The 15,719-nt window shown below is 36.2% G+C and overlaps 1 protein-coding gene across 1 annotated transcript in view; it reads right to left on the reverse strand.

Annotated features, from left to right (window-relative positions):
* Positions 1-285: 285 nt before the first annotated feature.
* LOC142345583 (spermatogenesis-defective protein 39 homolog) overlaps positions 286-15,719 on the reverse strand; it is a 69,851-nt gene continuing 54,417 nt past the window's right edge. The window contains exons 6-11 of the mRNA XM_075397704.1: positions 15,476-15,641; positions 14,755-14,941; positions 2,111-2,304; positions 1,504-1,646; positions 888-983; positions 286-608 (exon numbers count right to left, since the gene is read on the reverse strand). Of these exons, the coding sequence (XP_075253819.1) occupies positions 533-608; positions 888-983; positions 1,504-1,646; positions 2,111-2,304; positions 14,755-14,941; positions 15,476-15,641 (862 nt within the window). The 3' untranslated portion in view covers positions 286-532. The remainder of the gene's footprint in view (positions 609-887; positions 984-1,503; positions 1,647-2,110; positions 2,305-14,754; positions 14,942-15,475; positions 15,642-15,719) is intronic.

The following is a 15,719-nucleotide window of genomic DNA, read 5'->3' on the forward strand; positions in this document are numbered from 1 at the left end:
TCACGCGCGCAAATGACGTTAGTGAGAGGAAGAAGTCATTCAGAAAATTTGACTTCAGCTTTGCGGTGTGAACAACTGTAAAACGAAAAAAGAGCGTCAGACGACGAAACAAAAAACCAAGAGCACCGCAATATAGCTTCGCTCAGCTTACAGCTTCGCAGCTATAAAAACTAACTACTGCTCCGTCCAGCTGTTTCTTTAATTCCGCTTTTTTGATAACTCAAACGTTTTCAACATAGTTTTGTCTTGTAAAAGTTGGTTTCCACAGTATCCACAGAAACTAAATCATTGTTCAAATTTCTATTAGTCTTCGTGATAATCGTAAAGTTACTTTATGTCTAAATCTACTGATAAATAAATCTTTCGATAATGTATACAGGAGTACTCAAAATCAGTTTGTACAATTGCACCAAAATATACAGAAGTTCGGCTAAACAAGATTTTCCAAATAGTTCTAGGCATTCGTAAAGACTGAGTAGAAACTCTCCGCGGTCTCCAACTTTTCAGATAATCATTTGAAGACCTGAACATGCTATCTCTTCCACTTGATAGAGCGATCCTCAAGAACTCTTATGCACTCACGCATTTCTTTAGAACCCGGGGCCAATCTAAAACAAGCGTTATTTGGATCATTTACATTACATTCACTTTGCATTTTCTCAATTCCACCCTTCGAGAACCTCTGGAGGTTTGCTGATTTTTGAAGCCAAGAGACAAAAGCTTCTGGGAAAATTTCAAACTTCTTATTTTAATATCTTAAGTATTTTTATGCCTCTAACTAATGTTAAATCTTGATCGGCTAGCGCACTGTAACATTTTTATTTGGCAATAATTCATCTAAAAATCAATCAACTAGATGACATGTTTAATTGTTAGTAGGAAATTACCTGGCGGCTATAGATTCGAGACTGCTTTTGTCTTTATTCTCAATATGTGTCATTACAACCGCCAATTTACAGTCCAGTACCCCTGCCTGTTGTAGCCTAAAACACAAGCATGAAAGCGGTTGTCAATGGCACAAATCAAATCAAAGCAAATACTGGCCAAACCTAGCTTCTAGTAATAAAACAAGAAAACCGAGCGTTTTTGGTTTGAGATGTATTCTTTTCAAATATTTAAAATGAAATTTGTAAACATCTCAACGTTGTTGAAAACTCATGGCTCTATACTCTATACTAATTTCATGCTCTATACTATATGGAAGCTTGTAAATAGTTCAACAAAGGTCAGGTCTCGCCTTAAATCGAAAATACCATTTTATGCCCAATTCCTTTCTTCGCAATGAAGTCAGAATTACATCGTTTTCTAAATGTGAACGTCTTATGATGCACGCCTAAAATTTTAGCAGCAGCAGCAAATGTACGCATAACTGGAACAACATTGCCTTAAGTTTTTCCTAATTCCATAGAACAAACTCCTGAGTGATTTTGTATCAGTTGTTTTTAAATACAGTGCTGGGTAACCCAGGTTCAGGTTGACTATTATTTTTGATTAGATACGGACCTGGCGTGCTGGTCTTTGATGCCCATGAGGTATTTGCTCACAATGTCTGAAGGGGCATTATTGTCTGTCAGGATCTGGGCCATATTGTCAAACCCAATTGCACATTGGCTGCCTTTGGCCAAAGAACTGCCACTACTTGAGGACTGAAAAGTTATGAAACACCATCTTCACATAAGTCGAATGCAATGCATCTACAAGTCATTTTTCCTTAAATCACGACAGAAGTTGCGGGGCAAAAAGAGGCGGGGATGTCCGTACTACCTAATATTTCTCGTAACACCGTAAATTTACTCTTACATAGTCCGGAGGGTGGGGGTTGCGTGGACGGGTTGGAGTCTTGGGGGTCAATATTGAAGAAGCGCCCTTCACTATTTTATGTGCCCAACATTTTCGATGAATCGCATACTTAGACTTTTTATTGTTACAAACTTCATTTAAGAGCCTTTAAAAATAAATTCTTTTTCACAATACCTATCCAGGGTATGGCTTGTCACGTATTCAATAAAAATCTCAAAAAAATGCGAAGTATTTCCTGCATCACATCCGGAACTCGTCATAGCTAAGGATGCACTGATATCTTGATATCAATTGATATGGGCCAACTAACCGAGGAATTGCTTCCCATTCCCACTCCTCCCATAATTGAGGATGCAGCACTTGACAGGAATCCCTTCTGGACCATCAACTGGTCCAACCTATCCCACTGTCGCCTACTCGCATACACTCTTACCAATGGCCACTGATACTCGATGTCTGTCAACTTGAACTTGACTTTGTACATGGCCGAATCAACTACTCCTTCTATAACAAAGGCAACACTCATAATACTTAGAAACATTACCCACTAACGCCGTACGATTTCCTCTCAAAGGACAGGGTTTGCGCTCAGAGGACACGTGATCTGATGTCTCCAAAACAGTTTCGGAGAATTGCAAATTTGGAGTCTAGTAAGACGAAATGCTCTTAAGATAAGAGAACTTAATGCCCTCAGGGCGCTACCTGTTTATCACCTGAGGACGAAAAGTCAAAAAGGTCTGACGAAAAATTGCATTATAGAAGACCACTATAATTGCTACAAGCTTCGTTTGAAAGTAATTAAATAAACTTGAGGACAATCTGAAGTACACTTCAAAGAATGTTCAACAACACAGCTTAAGTAAGACCTCGATTAAAATCGCAAAAAACATTGACAAGAAGTTAAAATGCCACGTGAACACAAAATCATTTTTGCTTTAAAATTTACGCCAAAAATCACCTCTCGATTAGTACAAAAAAATGATTTATTTTGATATCAGAAGACAGCAACAGTTTGTTGAAAACTTAGAATCGATGATCAGCACTATTTGAGAGAAATATTTTCAAACTAAAGAATGATGCTTCAAAACTTTTCGCTTATTAGATGTCTTCGGAAGGGATTCATTTTTTGACATATCGAAAGAGCTAAGACTCTTTTTCACTCATATGAAGGACGCAGTATAAATCAACTTAGATAATTCAGCAGGTGCAGGTTAGAGAGAGTACTCGATGTTCGCATTGTTTAAAAAAACGATTATTAATTCTGCGAAACCCTCTTGGCTGTTGCAAGAGTTTTCAGAAAGAAGTTGACAGATCAAGTGTCTGAGATCTCGTGATAATTTGCAGTTGAGGTGACATTTCGATCAATTTTTTTGATATCAGAAGAAGGCAACCCAAAGGTTTGTTGAAAACTTAGAATCGATGATCAGCACTAATTGAGAGAATTATTTTCAAACTGCAAAAAAGATCTCAGAAGTTTTCGTTTTTAAGGTGTGTTTATTAGAGATCAGATTTTTGATATGAAATCGAATGAGCAAAGACTCTCTTTCATTAATATGAAGGAAACAATATAAATCAAGTCAGATAATTCAACACATTACAGGTTAGAAAAAGTACTCGATGTTTGCATTTTTTTTGTGAAAATCGAACGTCAATTCTGCAATACCCTCTTAGCTGCTGCAATAGTTTTCACAAGTGAATTGATCACGTCTGATATCTCGTGACAATTTGCGGTTGAGGTGGCATTTCGAGCAATGATTTATTTTGATATCAGAAGACAGCATCTTAAAAGTCTAATGAAAACTTAGAATCGATAATCAGCACTATTTAAGAGAAAAATTTTCAAACTTTAAAAAATGATCCTTCAAAACCAGTCGTTTAGATGTGTTCGGAAGGGATTCATTTTTTGACATGACATCGAAAGAGCTCAGACTCTTTTTCACTCATATGAAGGACGCAGTATAAATCAACTTAGATAATTCAGCAGGTGCAGGTTAGAGAGAGTACTCGATGTTCGCATTGTTTAAAAAAACGATTATTAATTCTGCGAAACCCTCTTGGCTGTTGCAAGAGTTTTCAGAAAGAAGTTGACAGATCAAGTGTCTGAGATCTCGTGATAATTTGCAGTTGAGGTGACATTTCGATCAATTTTTTTGATATCAGAAGAAGGCAACCCAAAGGTTTGTTGAAAACTTAGAATCGATGATCAGCACTAATTGAGAGAATTATTTTCAAACTGCAAAAAAGATCTCAGAAGTTTTCGTTTTTAAGGTGTGTTTATTAGAGATCAGATTTTTGATATGAAATCGAATGAGCAAAGACTCTCTTTCATTAATATGAAGGAAACAATATAAATCAAGTCAGATAATTCAACACATTACAGGTTAGAAAAAGTACTCGATGTTTGCATTTTTTTTGTGAAAATCGAACGTCAATTCTGCAATACCCTCTTAGCTGCTGCAATAGTTTTCACAAGTGAATTGATCACGTCTGATATCTCGTGACAATTTGCGGTTGAGGTGGCATTTCGAGCAATGATTTATTTTGATATCAGAAGACAGCATCTTAAAAGTCTAATGAAAACTTAGAATCGATAATCAGCACTATTTAAGAGAAAAATTTTCAAACTTTAAAAAATGATCCTTCAAAACCAGTCGTTTAGATGTGTTCGGAAGGGATTCATTTTTTGACATGACGTCGAAAGAGCTCACTCTTTTTCACTCATATGAAGGACGCAGCATAAATCAAGTTAGATAATTCAGCAGGTACAAGTTAGAGAGAGCACTCGATGTTCGCATTGTTTTTAATGAAAATCGAACATCAATTCTGCAAAACCCTTTTGACTGTTGCAATAGTTCTCAGAAAGAAGCAAACTGATCAAATGTCTAAGATCTCGTGACAATTTGCAGTTGGTGGCATTTCGAGCAATTTTTCATTTTGATATCAGAAGACAGCGACTCAGCAGACAGTCAGAAGAGACAGAAGATTTGATATCAGAAGACAGACAGAAGGTTTGTTGAAAACTTAGAATCCATGATCAGCCTTATTTGAGAAATATTTTTCAAACTTGAGAATTATTTGACTTTTCTCAAACTTTTTCAAACTTGAGAATTATTTTAAATAATTTTTCAAACTTATTTGAGAATTATTTTTCAAAATGATCCTTCAAAACTTTTCGTTTATTAGATGTGTTCGGAAGGGATTCATTTTTTGACATGACATCGAAAGACCTAATACTCCTTTTCACTCATATGAAGTACGTATTATAAACCAAGTTTGATAATCCAGCAGGTACAGGTTAGAGAGCCTACTCGATGTTCGCATTGTTTAAAAAAACGATTATCAATTCTGCGAAACCCTCTTGGCTGTTGCAAGAGTTTTCAGAAAGAAGTTGACAGATCAAGTGTCTGAGATCTCGTGATAATTTGCAGTTGACGTGACATTTCGATCAATTTTTTTGATATCAGAAGAAGACAACCCAAAGGTTTGTTGAAAATTTAGAATGGATGATCAGCACTAATTGAGAGAATTATTTTCAAACTGCAAAAATGATCTTCCAGAAGTTTTCGTTTTTTTAGGTGTGTTCAGTAGAGATCCGATTTTTGACAAGACATCGAATGAGCAAAGACTCTTTCATCAATATGAAAGAAGCAGTATAAATCAAGTCAGATAATTCAACAAATTACAGGATAGAAAAAGTACTCGATGTTCGCATTTTTGTAAATGAAAATCGAACGTCAATTCTGCAATACCCTCTTGGCTGCTGCAATAGTTTTCAGAAGTGAATTGATCAAACGTCTGATATCTCGTGACAATTTGCGGTTGAGGTGGCATTTCGAGCAATGATTTATTTTGATATCAGAAGACAGCAACTTAAAAGTCTAATGAAAACTTAGAATCGATAATCAGCACTATTTAAGAGAAACATTTTCAAACTTTAAAAAATGATCCTTCAAAACTAGTCGTTTAGATGTGTTCGGAAGGGATTCATTTTTTGACATGACATCGAAAGAGCTCAGACTCTTTTTCACTCATATGAAGGACGCAGTATAAATCAAGTTAGATAATTCAGCAGGTACAAGTTAGAGTACTCGATGTTCGCATTGTTTTTAATGAAAATCGAACATCAATTCTGCAAAACCCTTTTGACTGTTGCAATAGTTTTCAGAAAGAAGCAAACTGATCAAATGTCAAAGATCTCGTGACAATTTTCAGTTGAGGTGGCATTTGGAGCAATTTTTCATTTTGATATCAAAAGACAGTGACTCAGAAGACAGTCAGAAGACAGACAGAAGATTTGAAATCAGAAGACAGACAGAAGGTTTGTTGAAAACTTAGAATCCATGATCAGCCTTATTTGAGAATTATTTTTCAAACAAAAATGATGCTTCAAAAGTTTTCGTTTTTTAGATGTGTTCGGAAGGGATTCATTTTTTGACATGACATCGAAAGACTTAATACTCCTTTTCACTCATAGGAAGTAAGCATTATAAATCAAGATTGATAATTCAGCAGGTACAGTTTAGAGAGAGTACTCGATGTTCGCATTTAAAAAAACGATTATCAATTCTGCGAAACTCTCTTGGCTGTTGCAAGAGTTTTCAGAAAGAAGTAGACAGATCAAGTGTCTGAGATCTCGTGATAATTTGCAGTTGAGGTGACATTTCGATCAATTTTTTTGATATCAGAAGAAGACAACCCAAAGGTTTGTTGAAAATTTAGAATCGATGATCAGCACTAATTGAGAGAATTATTTTCAAACTGCAAAAATGATCTTCCAGAAGTTTTCGTTTTTTTAGGTGTGTTCAGTAGAGATCCAATTTTTGACATGACATCGAATGAGCAAAGACTCTCTTTCATTAATATGAAAGAAGCAGTATAAATCAAGTCAGATAATTCAACAAATTACAGGATAGAAAAAGTACTCGATGTTCGCATTTTTTTAAATGAAAATCGAACGTCAATTCTGCAATACCCTCTTGGCTGCTGCAATAGTTTTCAGAAGTGAATTGATCAAACGTCTGATATCTCGTGACAATTTGCGGTTGAGGTGGCATTTCGAGCAATGATTTATTTTGATATCAGAAGACAGCAACTTAAAAGTCTAATGAAAACTTAGAATCGATAATCAGCACTATTTAAGAGAAACATTTTCAAACTTTAAAAAATGATCCTTCAAAACTAGTCGTTTAGATGTGTTCGGAAGGGATTCATTTTTTGACATGACATCGAAAGAGCTCAGACTCTTTTTCACTCATATGAAGGACGCAGTATAAATCAAGTTAGATAATTCAGCAGGTACAAGTTAGAGTACTCGATGTTCGCATTGTTTTTAATGAAAATCGAACGTCAATTCTGCAATACCCTCTTGGCTGCTGCAATAGTTTTCAGAAGTGAATTGATCAAACGTCTGATATCTCGTGACAATTTGCGGTTGAGGTGGCATTTCGAGCAATGATTTATTTTGATATCAGAAGACAGCAACTTAAAAGTCTAATGAAAACTTAGAATCGATAATCAGCACTATTTAAGAGAAACATTTTCAAACTTTAAAAAATGATCCTTCAAAACTAGTCGTTTAGATGTGTTCGGAAGGGATTCATTTTTTGACATGACATCGAAAGAGCTCAGACTCTTTTTCACTCATATGAAGGACGCAGTATAAATCAAGTTAGATAACTCAGCAGGTACAAGTTAGAGTACTCGATGTTCGCATTGTTTTTAATGAAAATCGAACATCAATTCTGCAAAACCCTTTTGACTGTTGCAATAGTTTTCAGAAAGAAGCAAACTGATCAAATGTCAAAGATCTCGTGACAATTTTCAGTTGAGGTGGCATTTGGAGCAATTTTTCATTTTGATATCAAAAGACAGTGACTCAGAAGACAGTCAGAAGACAGACAGAAGATTTGAAATCAGAAGACAGACAGAAGGTTTGTTGAAAACTTAGAATCCATGATCAGCCTTATTTGAGAATTATTTTTCAAACAAAAATGATGCTTCAAAAGTTTTCGTTTTTTAGATGTGTTCGGAAGGGATTCATTTTTTGACATGACATCGAAAGACTTAATACTCCTTTTCACTCATATGAAGTAAGCATTATAAATCAAGATTGATAATTCAGCAGGTACAGTTTAGAGAGAGTACTCGATGTTCGCATTGTTTAAAAAAACGATTATCAATTCTGCGAAACCCTCTTGGCTGTTGCAAGAGTTTTCAGAAAGAAGTTGACTGATCAAGTGTCTAAGATCTCTTGACAACTCGCAGTTGAGGTGGCATTTCGATCAATTTTCTTGATATCAGAAGACAACAACTCAAAAGTTTGTTGAATCGAGGATCAGCACTATTTAAGAGAAACATTTTCCAAATAAAAAATGATCCTGCAAAACTTTTTGCATTTGTCTCTCATAGCCAAGTCTCTTCCACTCATAGGAAGGAATCGGTTTAATTTAAGAGAAATCAGCACGTGAGCAAGGAGAAAGAAGTCCATCATCTCATTCTTTATCAATTAGGACATCAATTATGCAAAACCCTCTCGGATGTTGCAAAAGTTTTAAGAAGGAAGTGACTTGATCAAACGTCTAAGATCTCGTGAGTATTTTCATTGGAGGTGACTTTTCGAGCAAGGTTTCATTTCAATATCATTCAACAATAGCTCAAAAGTGTGTTGAAAAAGTGTGCAAGCTCTTTTTTAATCATATGAAGTAAACAGCTACTCAAGTTTCAGGCCTGTATTACCTTTGCCTCGTAAGATGTTTTCTGTAGCGATAAGCGAGAATGTGAGTTTTCAACTCTTCGTAACTTTAATAATGCGTATATCTCCATAACAATACAATGTTGGAGCATTTTTTGGTGAAAGCTTTTGATGCGGCCCTTGCAACTGCAGCAAAGTTTTAAAATTAGTTTAAAGCGAAGTCATCGCTCGCAAAGTAAAAAGCTTTCGTAAAGCAGCATCTTTTATTCAGTACTAACCAGCATGCATTAAAAAAACGAAATTAAACTTGTCGCTTTAAAAACCCACCAAGTTATAACAGATTGTCAAAAACAACACAGTTCCTCAATTGCAATTGAACAGTTGAATGAAAACCTATTGCCTCTAAAGTTAATTTGTTGAAATACGAAAGCCCATCTGAGGTATTTTTGTTAGTTCTAACTTTGATATTACTCCCACTAATCCCCGCAAACTGATTACTCTATTTAACAAAGATCAGATTCAACGTTGAATTCTTCGATAAACACAATCAAAACAGAAAAAAATCGAAAACGAAAACGGTCATACGCATATAACGTGGCAAAAATTGAAACATCACAAAATGCATAAAACTGAAAATCAAATCAGTTGAACATAGGAAGCAATCGAACTTTGCACTTTCATCTATTTTTAAGTCAATCAATTATGTTCTAATCAGCAACTTCACCCTCCTTAAAAATTTTCCTTCATCAAGACTGGCCTTTTCTGGTTTGAAAGCGTCTTTGCTGCCATCTTCGCCCTTCTAATAACATTTCTGATGGAACATTTCCGACCCACGGCTGTCACCATTCCGGTCAATAACAACCGACTTTCCAACCATTTCCTTCAATGATGAGCTCTCCAATTCCTGTCGGGAGCCGGCTTTGTTACCTGCACTAACATGAACCTCCAATTGAAGATCAGTCTTTGACAAATTTTGACTTTTCTTCGCTGCGCTTGAAGCTTTCGCTGCACACTGCATTTAAACATCAGCAGTTTGTCCACCTTGACGCTCACTTTAGTACTCTTCGAAGCTAAAGACTGACAAGTCTTTGTACTCTAGGTATTGTTGACGGTCACATCTTTCAGGTTTGTTATCGCATGGTTTTGAGGGAAGCGCAGTAGTCCCATCTGTCCTTGTAAGAACTCAAACCCCAATCTCTTCATTCTTTTTGCCCCTCTTCCTCGATTTCAGGAACAAAGCCAGTTCGTCTCTACCACCTGACACCAAATCATGTGAATTGGGGTTGAGGGGATCAATGTTTCAGCCAATACAAAAAGAACCGACGAATTAAATTTCACAAGCTGTTTTTTAAAGGAATCACCAAATTCTTCGGTAAAGGAATCACCAACTTTTTTCAAATCGGAAATTTCGGATGCTCTTTATTTTTTTCCAGTGCACGTTCAACATGCGTAATAGAAAGTTTGACATCCTTCTCCACACTTTCAAATGATTTTTAAAATTGTTCTGAAGTGAGGCAAGAGCAAACGTAGACGATAACATTTGAACAAAGGGATAAGTTTGAAACTTGGCAATTCCAAATGAATATTTCTAGACAACTTCGATTCAGATCTCCCAACAATGAGTGATGCACAATAAGCAATCAAACACCAGTCAATTTCTGATTTGGGACCAGTTATATTCGCGTCGCTCGTCTTGAGAATCACAGTGGCAACAAGTGCTCTTTTTCAGCCGATCGAATTATAAACACATAAAAGACGAACACACTCACATGAAGACTGCAAATGATAACTCCATAACAATCGGACACGATTGCACAGGGTTGGTGAGGGGGCGGAGGTGGGGTATGTTGGTGTGATATCCGGGCTGGTTATTTGGAGGGGGGAGAAATGTTAAGATTAAATATTGCCGCTCCACCCTGGCGCCGTGTTGTGTTGATGAGGTGTGTGTGTGTGTGTGTGTGTGGTGTGTGTGTGGGGGGGGGGGGGGTAGATAAAACATATTCAATAAAGATAAAATTCCCCGCGCAATCCCTCCACCTTGGCGCAGTGGCTACCGACTTCTGTTGAATAGAATGAACTTAGAACTAGGTCAAGGTTCAATTCTCAGAGAGAGCAAAACTTATTTGTCACACATGTTTAAAGGACGTTAAAACATGTCAAGATAAGGGCTTAAACATTGTGCCTTTCATGTCGACACCGAATTAATATGTTGAAAACAATTATACAAACTGATTGTTGTACAAAAACATTTTTTAAATGCCGGCTATTTTGATTGAATTTATGCATACTGTTTCTTAATGAACGATACAGTCAGTTTTGATTGCTTTGATGAGCAACATTTTTAAATGCAGACCAATTTGATCTGAATTTATACATACTAGGTTTCTTAATGAACAAATCTCGTCATTTTTTATTGCTCTGCTGAGCAATTGCTCCTTAAAGTACTTTGAGTAGAATGAGCGACGAAAGGAACTAGCATAGAGAAGTCAAAAAAGATTTCATGCAAAATTTTCAAGCTGTGAATTCAGGTAAAGGGAAACAAACTTTTGTTCAACAAAAACATAGCAGGACAAGTCCTGAAATACAATCCAAAGAATTGAATGAAACACTTAGAACTACTGTATCTGACCAGCAGATCAATTGAACAATGTCGCCCTAAAAGGCATACGGTCTCAAAATTGGAGAAACTAAAAAAAAACTAATCAAACAAACAGAACAACACTATAATTATTGCTATAGCTCTTGAAGCTCTTAAACTGAAGGTCCAATTTGATCAACTTAAATTTACACATTAACCTATACACAAGCCTTGAAATGGGTTTATTGGCCACCAAAGATAGAAAGCCTCGAGAAATATGACAAATATTTCAAATATTGAAAATTGCAAAATTTATTCACATTTCTAAACTTCTCAATCCATTCAAAACAAATTCTTCCCTCAAATCCGTCTAGAAAACCATCTACAAGACTTGAGAAAGTTCAATTGGCCCCTAAAGATAAAAAACTCCAAAACTGATGAAAAAGAATTCAAAATTTGAAAAGAATTGCAAACTTTATTGGAGGGTTTCTAATATTTGTGCTATTGATATCTTAAGAACCATTTCATTGTCTTCTGTTGTGGTATAATTATAGTTATATAAGAAGTAACAAAAGTGAAACGTACACTCTCAAGACAAGCAGAAACTTAGCGCCCTTGGGCTTTATCAGTTTATCCTGATTCTATTGATAAAAGTCAGACAGGCCACACCGAAATACGATCCAGCGTAAATTGTATAAAAATATCAGGAACCAAATAATAACTGAAAACTTTGTTCGAGGAACTAGTCAAATCTCTTCGGTCAAAACTTCGAGAGAATTTAACATCGAGTGTTTATCAGAGCTCATAAAACTTAGCAGGTAGATTGCCGAAAATAGCCGCGTTGACCCCACTAACCAACGTTGATTGAAGAAGTATGAGAAAAAAAACGGAGAAAAATTGACGACAGCCATTTCATTTTGCTAAGTGTTGAAAGGTGTTAATTTTTGTTCAAACAGTTTTCTCACTACTTTACAATTAGAGTCAAAAAATATTTCACAGCAAAACCAGTTGTTCGTTTCACTTTTTTTTCATAGCGACCGAAATCACTACTTCAATTTGATTTCTGAATAGACCTTTAAAAAACAAGGTAGACATCAACACCATTCAAACAGAGCCGGCAGACGGTCGGAATAGCTGCGAAATAACAAAGATACACTAAAAAAATTTACAAAGGCCATCAACAAAACTTTATTCAAAACTCCAATTCTATCTTTGAGAGCATTTTGGGAGCAAAAAATATTCACACGAGGTGAAGCGACAGAATGTTCTGGAAATGTTAAACGAAAAAGGGCGTCAGACGACCAAACAAAAAACATAACAGGTTAAGTCCTGAAGTACAATCATAGAATCGAATGATCAAAGAATCGAAAAACTTGAGACTACTGTATCTGGCATCAACTCAACAGAGCCAGCCACAAAAGCAAAGTTAAAGTTTCAAAATTCGAGAAAATATAATCAGAAAATATAATCAAACAAACTAAACAAAAACAGTAATTGCTTCAACTCGTCAAGCTCTTACCTGGAAGATTTTATTTAATCCACTCAAAAATACCTATTAACCCACAAGCCTTTGGAAGAGTTTATTGGCCACTAAAGATGGAAAAACTCGAGAAATATGACAAGCTTTTTAATTATTCACATTTTGAAACAAACCGAAAAATGTCGGAATTGCTCTTGAACGACAGGCGAGGCAATTTGAATCAAGGGCTGTAGCCTAGATCAATTTTTTATGGGTGCAAAAAACCTTTTCCCGACGTGATTCGAACCAATGACCTCCCGATCCACAGCCAGACGCAGTAACCACTGATCTACGAATAACTTACCTCTGCTATTCTGCAACCTATTTTATATTAGCAACAAGCTTTACTTCGGAGCAATAGAGATCACTCAAAAATGAAGGACGAAAGCGTGAAAAAGTCACTTGAGAAGTCAAAAATGTTCTTGAAGAAAAGCGCACGCAAAAACTGTCAAGCAAAAAAATTGCATAAAAAAGACAAACGTTTACAATAATTGCTATGAACTTCGTTCAAGAGCAATTACAAATTCGCAGAAATATGTTTAAAAACGTTTGATTTTTTGTCTTTAGAATCTGTCCAGTAACCCATCTGCAATACCTAAAAATGTTTACTTGGCCCTGAAAGATCGATAAACTCAGAAAATGACAAGGTTGCAAAAATTTGTGGAAAATAGCAAATTTTATTTGCAATGTTGCCAACATTCGTGCTATTAATATATTAAGAACCATTTCATTGTCTTCAGAAACTATCTAGTAACCTAATTTCAATTCTAAAAAGCTTCACTGGCCCATAAAGATCGACAGACTCGGCTCAACAATTTTCAGAAAATTTCAAATTCTATCACAAAAAATGAAAAAGTTCGTCACAAAAATTCAAATTTTATCACAAAATTGCAAAAATTTGTCACAAAATTGAAAACCATTCTATTGCCCCTAGCAACTACGCAATAGCATGCTATTAAAATCTGGTCTGGAGGAAGTTCTGTGGACACTAAGGAGAGCAAAACTAAGGATAATTTGCAAAAATTAGTGTTCTTTTGCGTGTTTATTTTTACAGTACCAAAACATATAGCTCAAAAAATGGTCATAAAATGGTATTCAAATCTTGAACAAGACCTTGATCAACTTTGACAAACGTCAAATCAAAACTAATCAAACAAAAAAACTCGAAGACAAAAAACGGGAAAAATTGCACCACTTAGGGCTCAATTACCGCTTAACCTTGAACTAAGGCCTTCTCAGCCGCTGTACCACTCTAAGCACTTGCAGGACTGCTAAAATTATCTTATAAAAAATGCAGAGCACCAATACAATCCAATTCTTGGATTGTAGAAACCAAGAGTACCGCAATATAGCTCCGCTCAGCATAAAGCTTCGCAGCTATAATCAATATCTTTGAATTTTGAAAACAAAACCGACTGATTTCCGATGAATTGCTCTTGAACGAGAGCCAAGGCAACTTAATTTAAAGATGGTGTACCTTAGAAACTTTTTATGGGTGCAAAAAACTCTGACACCACGGGTTCGAACCCCAGACCTTCAGGACGCCAATCCTTCATCTTAGACACTAAGCTATAGTGGCTTCGCTTCTCTGTCTATAAATCGCTTTTATAGGCATCAAACTCTATTTCAGAATGAGAGCAACTTAGATTAGTTAATAATGAAGAAATAAAATGCTCAAGAGTCACTAAAGACCTCAAGGAATGTTCTAGGTGCAAAACTGTTGCATAAAGACACGTTTATAATATTGCGTCAGAGTTCGTTCGGCAATGAAAAATTAGGAGCACTATAATAGCAGACTGAAGAGATGAGATTGGCTATCTAAAATGATACAAATATCGGCGCACTCTTCATACGGCATTTAGTGGTAAACTGAAGCCGCTCAAACTGCAATCACGCAACATTCATGTCAACGTCGCAATATTCACCAGTCAGTCAAAACGATCAAGCAAAAATTAGCATTAGAAGACACGTAACTGCAACAATGCTTCAAGCTTTGTTCGAGAGCAATACACTACTTCGTCTGAAATTAATCATCTATAATAAACAATGTTTTATCAGGCAAATAACTTCCGTTCTCATTTAAGTATCGGCAATGCTCAGTGTTCTCATAATGCCTAAGTTCTCACAATGGTCATCTCCAAACAGTTCCCACTCCAAATATCTTACCGTTCCCACTCCCGGTTGCTGCAGATCCCTGTTTGACAGCTGACGTGCCAGTTGTGCTACTGGAGTTAGGATGGTAGAGCTCACAATGTTCTACAGTTGAGACCAGAGACAGACTTGTGATTGGTTTGAGAGGTGGCTGTGCCAGGAGTATTTGATTTGTTTTCTTCTTCAACATTACTTCATTAACCTGTCAAACGATCATTTCGTCTATAACAGTCAACTTTCTTCCCAATTTCAAGAGCCATATAGCTAACAAGTAGCAATTTAGAATAATTGCCTTTTAAGAAGCAAAAATTTCATTTAAAACGGCGGCATAAACTATACTTCCAAAGTCAACTCTCTTGCCTAAAAAATCGCGGTAATCAACTAAGATAACCCGAGTGAACAAGAATGTTAATCTTCATGGTCTGGTCAAAACATATTTGCTCAGAAAAGCATGGGGCTGTTCACAATTTCCCTTCGCCCCCTGAAGATCTGCTTTCTCAGCAGCTTCGGTGAACCATAAAGCTTTAAGAATCGTGCTCGGACATTTTTTCCGCTTTGAAGACGGAAAGTCAAGCGAGCAGAAGAATATTCCTAAGAAGTCAAAGCGGTCAAGCAAAAATTTTGCACAAAAAGACATGACTACAATACCTGCTTAAACTTTGCTCGAGCGCAATTAAAAATTTCGTATTCAAAGAAACGTTAGATAAAATAAGACTAGTAGGCAGTTAGTACTGACCTGTTGAATTCTAAGTTGACATTCCAGCAAAGAGATTTGTTCAGAGAGCATTTCTAGTTCGGACGGCGACACTCCGGCTATTTTGAGCCGAGGCTCCACATCTTTTGAACAGATGCGATGTTTGATTGTCTGCAGTGCCCAAAGTTTCGTCTCTGCTACAGGTTCACTAAAACATTCACTACTGCGTTCAACACACTACGCCAACTACTAGATTCGTGAATGCACTACAGAACTTCTGGATAGA

Source organism: Convolutriloba macropyga, chromosome 9 (assembly GCF_964194025.1).
Source record: "Convolutriloba macropyga chromosome 9, txConMacr16.3, whole genome shotgun sequence".
NCBI lineage: Eukaryota > Metazoa > Xenacoelomorpha > Acoela > Convolutidae > Convolutriloba > Convolutriloba macropyga.